Genomic DNA, 11837 nt, shown 5'->3' on the forward strand with positions numbered 1-11837 from the left:
ATGTTGCAATCCTTTTGTGTTAGGATAGAATGTGTAGTTGAGCTTTTAGACTTCATGGCGTTCACCAATTGAAGACTGAGATCTACTGAGGAGCTTGGAGGAACTTCATCAACAAAAGGTATGTGGAGACTAAAACTTATCTATCACTCAGAAGTCTATTCTATCTTCTAATCATACTAAGTCGTATAGGTATATAAACTTTTACATTATACACATTTGATATTTCGAGACGAGCTTAACTCGCTTATCTATTTCTCGAAATATGTATTGGAAGCTTTTTGCTTTAGCTATGTTAATCATATTCTTGACGAGTTTAGTTGGAAACAATTTATTGTTAGAAACTAAATATAATGTCAAAAGATGATCATGTGAAAATTACCTTGAACATCTTATATGATTTGTGTGAGACAGTCATTTGATGTTAGCTTGGGAAGTTTCGTATTGATCAGTCGATCACTCGAAAATTACTTGAAGCTAATGGTTTGTGTGAGACAACCATTGTCGTCTTCCAAGGATGTTTCAATGATTGAAATGAGATTTTAGAACAATTACCTATGTATGGATACAATACGGTATGTGTACCTAGTATGTGAACTGTTTTGTAATGATTCAGGTCCGGGAACCTTGTTTGCGTACCTAGTATGCGAACGATTTTACCTGAGAAGTTCCGGGAACCTTGTTTGATACCTAGTATAAGAACAGTTTTACCTGAGTTGGGTCCGGGACAGTTGTTTGGGAACCGGGTTTGCGAACGGCTTGACTAGGCCAAGGTCTGAAGCTGCTGTTCGCGTATCTGGTTGACAAACACAATGGTAAAGTTATAGAATCGGTAATGTATGATTCTCATACTCATGAACTAAAACATTTATGATCTAAGGAATGCAATCTTTGCAAACCGTGGCTTAATGTTCATGAATTGATCTTGTATATGTACTTTATACGATTACGAATCAAACCGATTTCGATTCAATTTGTTCATATATATTTCTATGAGATAGTGAACAATTGAACAACTCTATTTGAAACATAATTAAATTCAATTGATTATCTTGCATGATTGATTGATCTTCATATTTGATCTAGAAGTGTTTGATGAATACGGCTAAGACAAAAGTGTTCATATGGATAACTTCGGGTTAACTATTATTGAGCCAACTCAATATACATGTTTAGGTACGGTAACCCATATCTAAATGAAGGTATCTTTCATTTGTGTGTAACAAGCTAAAACCATCTAATAGTGGAGATTGATTGCTTTATTTTTAAGCAGACTTAGCTTGAATCTTAAATTAGGTTTTCATCTAACGGTGAATATTGAATGCTTTGTTACTAAGCTATCTTAGCTTTGATTGAAAGCAACCCTGATTTGAAAGACTATATAAGGGAGAACTCTAGAAATGGGAAAACCTAATCCCCACACTTTTGTGTGTTCTGCGTACTATAGTCGATTCTCCTTTAACCTAGGTTTTTCCAAAAATCATTATAGGTTAACGACTTGAAGACTTCATTGGGGTTTGTGAAGCCATATCCAACTATTTTCTTTGTAGTTGCGTATTCCGATCTTAATTTTTCTATAGTATTGAGTTTTATCTTCTCTAAGATTTACTCGAGATTTATCTCCGATAGGTGAAATATAAAAAGTAATCACAACAGTTCTTCGACTCATACTCTTGTGATTCCGCAATAAATTTCCATATTAATCAGTTGGGTTATTTTGAGGTGATTGATATTTCTAGGCTGATCTTCGGGAGTATAAGACCCGATTATCAATTGGTTCATGTTCAACTTGATTTATCAAAAGACGGATCAAAAACCGAATAAACAATAAATGCCACTATCCTACCATCGAAAGTTGATAGGGAAGAAATTTGAATGATGCGTCGCCAGCACAAAGGCCGTGCGATCCGTCAAGTTATCATGAATCATCTGAGCAACGGGCAAAGCCCTCGTCGACCTTTTATCTAATAAATGCATCCCTTACAGAAGTCGGGGTGGGGGACAGATTTGTTTATAAGTCTTCGACTTTGGGTCGTCGAAACTCTTAGTTCTGCGTGAAATCAGCTAAGGGAATCAAGTACGCAGAATCCGACGTGGTTCTAGAGGCGTAAGGAACGCGACTGTACCTTAATCAGTCTGAGACTTGGTTAGGGCTCAACTACATTCCAGTCTGAAGTTAACTTGTAGTAGGCTAGAGTCTGTAGCAGCTTAATACAATGTGATGTTCAAATCTGGACTAGGTCTCGGGGTTTTTCTACATTTGCGGTTTCCTCGTTAACAAAAATTCTGGTATATGTGTTATTTCTTTTCTGCATTATATTTTTATATAATTGAAATATCACAGGTTGTGCGTAGTTCAATCAGTTGATGAATCCGACTTGTTTGTTGGATAGAACTTGATTGATACTTATGCATTGGTCTTTGGTACCGTCCAAGTTATTTCTCATATCAATCAGGCTCGCAGATTTCTATCTGTTTTATTTGCTGATTATATTGACAAAGAGATATAAACTCTTTTATTTAATTCTTGATTGAGTCTCTCTTTTAAGTTGGTGTTGTCGGAATTAAGTTGGATTTTAGTCCATACAGATTGCTGAACGAATTATTGGGTGTGGTTGTTATACCCCCGCTTTTTCAGTTTGTGCAGCAGTGGGCTTGATAGAAGGTGTGGCTTCAAAGAAGATATGGGCTTAGAAAAATCAAGAGATCCAAGACCAAAGCCCATTTTCATACCCGATACATCAATTCTGATGTAGCTGCCCAACAACACCTCCATCAAAACATCAGACTGGGTACACCCGCTAAACACCCAAGCCACTTCCTCTTTTCTTCCCTATCGAGCAGAAACCAAACCAAACCCATCTCCATTTCCTCTCTTGTTCAACAGTACCAATACCACCTTCATCCCCTTCAATAACTCCATTGTCCAACCTATACCACCATCATTAACGCCACCAATTAAACCTCTAATCCCTTTATCTCTCAACCTTATCTTTCTCCTTATCGAAAAACAGTAAACCTAGAAGTTAGGTTTAGAGTTATCCATTAACAGCTGGGGGAGCAAAAAATTAATAAAATTGCAGAGAAGAAATAGCAGAGGGGACAAGAAATTCAGGCAATTATGGTGAGTGGGTGGAGATTTATTGTTGAATTAAAACCCAATTGGGGATTTTTGTGTATAAATAGAGAAGAGGTTGTGATGTAAAACTCATGCCCGGAGTAGCCGGTGCACCAAGCAGTAGTGCATTTTCAGTATTTTCCATCATGTTTTAATTTCATAACTAGGGTTTAGATGAAGCCCTTAATCTACTATTAAGTTTGTTTCATGTTTTTGATATTGTTCTTGTTGTGCTTCATTTTTTTAAGATAAAGTTAATATGAGCACTTCAGCATTTTACTCTCATAATGTATGTCATGCATCCATTATAGGTAGAACACTACTATGTTGATTGTGCTGCAACTCATGTTTAATTGATTGTTATTGATCCTTAGATTAGTTGTGCTTTACCTAGACAGTTAATGCTTTGGAAAGATACTTTATTTGCGATTAGAATATCCATCTTAGGACATGTTTAATTATATAAGCGATGAAATTGGTATGTGATTAGTTGTACTGCAAGAAGACAAATAATACTAGGATTAGTTAGTGAGCATAGTTAACATTGAGCCATCCATTTGAGATCTTCATGGATAAACGACAGACTTGCATCTTCACCAGTGTCCATTACAAGGGACAAGAACATTATTGAGACTGAATTAACTTAGTGTAGGTTAAAAGGTGGATTCGACTACCCTAGTACCTTTTATTTTCATTCTTGTTTTCTATTTTGTGCTACATAAAAATCATCCAGTCATATCGACAAACCTCCTTTTGATACTTGTTGTTTAAATTAGTATTAATGAACTTAGAAGTTTAGCTTCACATCGTAACAACTCCCAGCGGGATCGAACTGTATTTGCACTGTTAGAATAGACGTTGTGCACTTGCAGTTAATTGTAGGTACATTTCCAGACCTACAACATAGGTAAAAACACTAATTTTCGTGATATAGTTTGTTTGCCAGCCTAGGCCAACACATAAAGTGCCGAGAGTAGCACAACTTGCATCATGAATATAAATACCAGCACCAGGTTGGCGCGGATTTCCACAACATATCATTATCTCACCATGTTCTAGAGGAGACCAACTGATCTCATCAATAGACGTAGAAGTTTTAGATATTCTATGCTTAACCTTGAAGTAATTCATTATACACAAGTCCTCCACAGAATTAAACATAAAACCCTCCATACGAATAAAGTTATCACGAATAACCTAATAAACTGTACCCTTAAAACTAACCTAGTTAATACATGCACCTAACCTTAGGTCGTTCTGAAATTGTGTTTTTTTTCCCGAACTTATTTGAGAGAACCTAACATATTTCGAGTTCCAAAAACAACAACAAAGGTTTCGATTTTAATATACGATAAATTATTTTTCGAATCACTGATTAATTGAAGACACTGAAATGGTTTTGTTTGAGAAAAAAAAGGGGCCGAATCCAACTTATGGCTAGGGTAAAAGAAGGGATGAGGGATGGAGTGCCATAATTAGAATTAGAGAATTAGGTTTCTTTGTTAATTTTTATGTTTAATTAATGGAAGGGTAACTCAAACATTTAATATGCTAGAAGACACCTCATAACCAAGACCCTAGCCGTTGATCATATTGGACAATCCCCTCTATTGGATTGGAAAGCCATATTAGGTTTCTTTCTTCTATGAATTTTTTTTAAGCACAACGAAAGCAGGGACTCATTTTATCACATCGCATTAGGCTAGGCAGTCATGGGAGAAAAATTAAGCACGACAAAAGTAAGGCTCATATTCTCACATCACATTAAGGGAGAGGAGATTTTTTTCTCCACTCAATCAATAAAAATTCATTAAAAATAAAACTAAATATAAATATAAAACTATGAAAGAAAAGAAGACATTGTGCCCCAAAAACTTTCACAGTTTAAGTGAAACAAGAATAAATTCTACCAGGCCATTCCACACCCGGAATGAAATCTGGCCTACCTTCAAAAAACTCTAAATCATTCTCCGCAAGAAAACATGCTCGCTTGACCAAGTGATTAGCTGTAAAGTTAACTTCTTATATCTATGCACATATCGTATGGTATCATAAAAAAACATACCAACTTCCACTTCTGTTTTAGATCCCACGGTAAATCTCCACCCTTAAAGGTTTAAATACAACTTTGAGAATCTGACCTGAAATATATTTTCTTCACATTCCATCTTAGAGGCGCCAACTCTAGGCCATAGATAACAACACTAATTTTCGCGATATAGTTTGTATGCCAGCCTAGGCCAACACATAAAGTGCCGAGAGTAGCACAACTAGCATCATGAATACAAATACCAACACCATCTTGGCACGGATTTCCCTTTACTGCACCATCACAACATATCATTATCTCACCATGTTCTGGAGGAGTCCAACCAATCTCATCAAGCATAGAAGTTTTAGATATTCTATGCTTAACCTTGAAGTAATCCATTATGCGTTAGTACTCCACAGAATTAAACATAAAACCTTTCATATGAATAGAGTTATCACGAGTAACCTGATAAACCCTACACTTAAAACTAACCTAGTTAATACCTGTACCTTCAAAGAAATTTTTTTTGCGTAATTTCCATAACTCAGTGCAAATTGCAAGATTTGCAACAAGCCATAAGTCCTTAACCATTCTGCTTCTTCCAGTTGCATCTTTGTAAGAGGCTACAAGATCCTCAGCAGGATGTAGATCAAAAATCCTAACAGCCTATGCCCATATCCGCCTAGCAAATCTGCTATGCCAAATAATATGGCCAAGAGACTTACTGCATTTTTTACATAAGCAATATTTGTTTGGCATTTCCTTAGACATCTTTTTTATCACCTGATCTTGTGTTGCACAATATTCCTTTCTCCAAATCTTCCAATAATGTACAACCAAAGTAAGGTGTACAACTGACCTCCAAAAGAGTTTAACTGCAATACTTTCTTCATATGGAGTTCTCAGCATAGTCTTAGTAGACCTAACCGAGAAAACTTCCTTCTGATCTAGGTCCCAAATTTTATAATCCTCACCACCAGCAATAAGAGGTAAATCATTCATATATACACCATCTCTAAGCATCAAAATACGAACCGTATTTGGAATAACCTAGTTTCCATTAACAATCAAACTTTGAAGTTATATCATTCCTTCCTTCCCAAAGAAGTGATTCTCAGTCTCTAAGCAATAGAGAAATTTTCGCACCAATTATCAAAGAGTAAGGAAGTATTTGCACCTGTACCTATAATGTAGCGCGTATGGTTCTCCACATAATTGTATATTCATTTGACCCCAGGGTAGACCGAGGACATATACTTGTAATCAAGTAAATTTCCATTAACTTTGAAGTACTCGGCCTTCAAGAATTTTTCTAGATTTTAATACGAGTCTCTAATGTTCAACCACAACTTCATGAGCATCCAACCTCTTAATTCCTAGACCACCTTCTCGGCGAGGAAAACAAAGACTATCATAAGCCACCGTGAAATATTTATGTTTCTCAGAGTCCCCATGCCATAATAAGTTATGTATATCTATTTCAGTTTTTCAATCATCCTCCTAGGCCAGTGATAAACTGCCATTTATTGAGTAACATAACTAGAGATCAGTGAAGAAATAAAAATTAATCTAGCCTGGAAAGAAAGCAGTTTACCCTTCCAACCATCCAACCTATCAATTATCTTCTCAACAGCGTGCCTGAAATGAATATTATGGACAATGCCAGGCATGTTCGCACCAAAGTATCTTTCAGGAAAGATGGCTCTTTCCATACCCAAAAATTTAGAAATAGCTATACCTCGTGAACAAGAGCCACCTCCATAATAGAACTTACTCTTATTTTTGTTTACATATTGGCCAGAGGCCCTTTGATACATCCTAACATATCCATTATATAATGTAAACTATGCAAATTTTCGTTGCAAAACACCAGAATATCATCCGCAAATAGAAGATAAGTTGGTGCCACTCCTTTCTTACTGACCATAAAGTTCATTCTCTTAGTAGCAAAAAGTTTTGAGAGGTTTCGACTCAAGATATCTTCAATAAAAACAAAAAATTAAAGGTGAAAGTGGATCCCCTTGTCGTAAACCTCTAGTGATGCTAAAGAAACATTCAGGACTGCCATTAATTAAAATAGATATTCTAGAAGAATGTTGAATGTTGAGAATCCAGTTGCACCCAGTTTTCAGAAAATACATACCTTTTAAATACCTCGGCCACAACATCCAACTAACCGTGTCAAAAGCTTGAGCAATATCTAGTTTTAGGCCAACATTATCATGTTTCCTACTCACGCCAATTTCATTGATCAGCTCATAGGCTAGAACAATATTTTTATACTCCTACCTTTCATAAAGATACTTGTTCTTCGGAAACCAAGATTCTCAACTCCATGCCAAGTCTTGTAGCAAGAATCTTAGTAAAGATTTTGAAAATAAGTTACTTAAACCAATAGGCCTATAATCCTTTATAGCATCAGAAGCATTATTTTTTGGAATAAGCACAATAAAACTTGAATTAATGTCATTCGGAATTTTTCTCATCTCCCAACAGTTTATATTGGCCTTAAATAAATCTTCTTCAATTATATCCCAACAGTGTCTATAGAAAGTACCTGAGAAACCATTTGCTCCAGGTGCACTATCAGCTCCTAAATCAAAGACAACTTCGTTTATTTTCTCCAAAGTTGGCATTGCATCCATAAGAGCACTTTCCTCGGATGTAATATACTCTCGTGATCTATGTCAAACAATTTTAGATCAATTACAAAATCTCCACCATTGAATTTGTCTTTGTAGTAATTGACAATATAGTCATTAATTTCATCCTGCAAAAACAAAGTAGCATCAATAGAAATTTTCAATTCACATATAGTATTTTGGCTCCTTCTAATCCGGATGCTATTATGAAGGAATCGAGTATTTAGGTCACCATCTACTAGCCATGTCACTCTCGACTTCACCTTAAGCAAAACTGCCAACTTTGTGCATACATCATCAACAATTTTCTTAGCATCCATAACTCTAGTGAACTGAAGCTCATCAACCGGGTCATAATCCAAATACCAGTTTTGGTTTCCAACTTCAACTCAGCTTGCTTTAGTCTAAATTGAATATCCTCAAAAAAAGTTCTATTCCATATCTTCAAAGTCTCCTTTAATCTTTTTAGTTTTCCGACAAAACAAAAGGAGGAGCACCCGTTAGTGGCAGTTGCCAACTTTCTTTCACCAAATCCATGAATCCAAGATGAGATAACCACATCTTTTGAATTCGAAAAGGATCTCTATGTGGCATAGGATTGTCAAATGCAAAACCTATTAGGGGTAAATGATCTGAAACAATTCTAGACAAAGCTTTGCATTTCCAATTCTCATACCTCAAAAGCCATGCATCATTAATAATGGCTCTATCAAGTTTGGACACAATTCTATGAGTGTCACTTTGATAATTAGACCAAACATACTTCTTACCGATAGCATCAGCTTCCACTAAACCGTTATCAGTTATCCAACTACTAAACTCATTAATAGACACAGATTTAGGAACCCTGCCACCTTTCTTTTCATCCAAACGAAGTCTACAGTTGAAATCCCCAATGACAAGCCAAGTAATGGATATAAAGCCCAAACCCAGTTGTTTTCATAACTGTTTCGTCATGACAGGATTAAAAGAAGCATGCACAACAAAAATAAATCACCATAAAAATCAAGAGTAATAGCTTGTTGGGTACAAGAAATTGGCAGATCTAAACTATTATTCCTAAAAACCCAAATGTTATTTTTTCCACCATCAGCTTCATTAGTAATTACCTCCTCAAACTTCTAACAAAACGAGTACTACAAAAAAAAAACCATTGGCTCTGCAATACAAATAATATCCGGACTGTGCAACATGTATAACTACTTGGCTTGGCCCTTGCACCATCTTTGACCAAGCACTGAGCATTCCAATAAACCACCGGCATTAACTAGAGGAGGAAAAACAAAGCACGACCAAAATGGGGGAGTCATTTATGCCCGCTACAATAGCCCGGTGTGGCGGAGGGACCTAGGGAAAGTGGGTGTAAAATGCAAATGCCCGCACTTGCCCACTAATTTTTAAGGGTTGCATTGACATATATTTGCACAAACCCCCCAAATTGGGTGATTTTTATTTTACGCCTCCTACTTTCGATCCCAGCTCCCCTGCCGGAAACTCAAGCCTAGAACGGCTGCTTGTGGAAGTAAAAAGGGAAAAGCACTTTATTTTACTGGGAGCGGGAGGAAAATAAAGTGGAGTTTTCATTTTTTATAAATAAGTTTGCCGATCCAAAAAAGATAAAATTGAACTGGAGGTTCCGGTGGAGGTAAAGTATATTCAAAAGCGGATGGGGAAATGGATGAATGGAAAGGAATCAAAGTAGCCTTGAGCAGTAAATCACTTGTCCACTACGTATTCTACTATACTTATCTTGGCTTCTATGGTTTCATGTTTTTTTAATTACTGATTCTCTTGTTCTTATACTCGTTGTCTCCTGTCTAAATTTAATCCAACTAAGACTGATCAATTGAGAGAAATATGGCTCCTTACTCCCACCTTAATGATGTGCATTCAAAATTGTTGCTGATGATGATATTAGTTACTTTCACATCAGGTAATAACATACATTCTTCACTTCGATTAGTAGGGTATTTATTTTTTCCATCTTTTGTTCGGTTGTGTCTGTGCGGTGCAGGTATGTAAGTACCTGTTTCATGCTTTCTGAGCATATCATTGAGTTTTGGAATGTGTACACATTTATTTACTAATTGTTTTTCTGAACCCTTGCACCTCACTTACAGGAGTCAAACGATCCGAAGCTGCACGAATTTTCACCATTATAAATGATTGCAAAGAGACAGTTTGGCCTGCAATTACCCCAGGCGAAATGTTTGGTGGAGGTGGTTTCCTATTAAAACCAGGCCAATCTGCTGTTTTTACAGCCCCGGTAGGCTGGTCAGGTCGAATATGGGGTCGAACTGGTTGCAACTTTGATAAAGCTGGCAATGGCACTTGCCAAACTGGGAACTGCGGTACAGCCCTTAAATGTGTAGCGTCGGGAGAAACCCCAGCTACACTTGCAGAATTTACCCTTGCTTCGCTTGATTTTTACGATGTTAGCCTGGTAGATGGGTTCAATTTACCATTAGTTGTAACACCAATTAATGGTAGAGGAAATTGTAGCATTGCTGGATGCGATGGTGATCTAAGGCCAAATTGCCCGAAAGAACTTGCTGTTAAATCCGGAAATAATGTCGTTGGTTGCCGGAGTGCATGCGATGTGTTTCAATCAGATCAGTATTGTTGCAAGGGTAACTATGGTAATTCCATGACTTGCCAACCTACATATTACTCAAAGAAGTTCAAGGAAGCTTGTCCAGCTGCTTACAGTTATGCTTATGATGATCCAAGCAGTATCTTTACCTGTTCCGGAACTGATTACATCCTGACATTCTGCTCTTCTAGGTAAGTTTGTTGACTGCCGCTACATGTTCATCCTTTATGGCCCCGCCCATAGTGCTCCTGACCACAACCAATGTAGGCACATTTGAAATCATCGATATTAACATATATTGTTTATGCTTGCAGGAAACAAACTGTGTGCACATATCATAATAATAAGCTCCTCTGCAGTGGATCAAGCGGCTTAAAACCACTCATTAAAAAATGGTGGGCTATGATATTCATATTTTCATCAATAAGTTCGTTGTTTATGTTTTGAAAGCCAAGAAACATTAGAAAAACGAATAGACTGCAACTGTCACGTTGTTTCATCTGTTCCACTGAGCTTGATCAACCAATTACAAGATCATGACGGACAATCATTTCTTTCCTAATAAAAGTGTTGTTAATGTTGTTGTTTTTTTTTTGTTTTTTTTTTTTGTCAAGAATTGGTTATGTTGAAGTTGTTCAGTATTGTAATACAAAATTTTATTCTTCTCGGATGATAAAAATTGTTCCAAGTATTCCTGAGAAGCATTCTCTGCAAATTTAATTTCCCTTCGCATCAAATGGCAGTTCAAGAAAATCAAAAGCATGGTTATTAAATTTTATTCTTTCTCGTGTTTAGATTTTTAAACAGCGACAGACAGACAGACCTGATACCCCTCCAATCCAACATACTTGCATACCCTAGTTTAATTGGGGGCCATAACTTCCAATTGGGGGCCATCGTTTGCCCCCAAAATTTTGAGGGTGTAAATATCGCAATATGAATATACTATTTTACCCTTCACTAATTGAAAATCAGTTTCACTAATTAACCACCCTAATTAAGGCCCCTAATCTATATACCCTAATTAAGTCAAAGAGAAAATCAGTTTCTCTTTTCATCTTCATCTTCCTCTCCTCCCTTTCTCTTCTCCACCTCCACCATTAACGACTCCACCTCCACCGAGGAAAATTCTTCGAACCGATTCATCGCATAATCGTCGATGATAAAACTTTAATCGACGATTAACTTCTTCTACAAATATGGCTAAAACAAAGAAAACCGCTCGCAAAGCACTTCAAATTCCTAATCTTGTAGATACGGTGAATGCAAAGGTGTACGTGCGAAGAGCTCCTGAAGCAAGCAAATCGAAACTCAAAAAGGGAATGGCTCCAATTAGAGGGTACGTGAACTTAAACCCACCTCCTATTCGATGTTTTTGTTGTTTTTTGATTGTGTAATCGAGATTGGTAACTGAAAAATAGAAGTTACAGAGTGAGAGTCGTTAGTATCGAAGAA

General features: G+C 36.7%; 1 protein-coding gene across 1 annotated transcript; it reads left to right on the forward strand.

Moving 5' to 3' along the window:
• Positions 1 to 9605: 9605 nt before the first annotated feature.
• On the forward strand, positions 9606 to 11077 carry LOC113361682 (pathogenesis-related protein 5-like). The gene is made up of 3 exons (XM_026604846.1): positions 9606 to 9722; positions 9910 to 10573; positions 10697 to 11077. Exons 1-3 carry the CDS (start codon positions 9647 to 9649, stop codon positions 10827 to 10829), a joined length of 873 nt encoding a protein of 290 aa, XP_026460631.1. The 5' UTR covers positions 9606 to 9646; the 3' UTR covers positions 10830 to 11077.
• Positions 11078 to 11837: the final 760 nt, after the last annotated feature.

Source organism: Papaver somniferum, chromosome 3 (genome assembly GCF_003573695.1).
Source record: "Papaver somniferum cultivar HN1 chromosome 3, ASM357369v1, whole genome shotgun sequence".
Lineage (NCBI taxonomy): Eukaryota > Viridiplantae > Streptophyta > Magnoliopsida > Ranunculales > Papaveraceae > Papaver > Papaver somniferum.

Bases quoted from the DNA above. Each gene is read 5' to 3' on its own strand.
- LOC113361682 (XM_026604846.1), top strand. From the start codon at position 9,647: ATGGCTCCTTACTCCCACCTTAATGATGTGCATTCAAAATTGTTGCTG. The intron at 9,723-9,909 runs GTAATAACATAC...CCTCACTTACAG, and splicing joins ATTAGTTACTTTCACATCAG to GAGTCAAACGATCCGAAGCT. The intron at 10,574-10,696 runs GTAAGTTTGTTG...TTATGCTTGCAG, and splicing joins CTGACATTCTGCTCTTCTAG to GAAACAAACTGTGTGCACAT.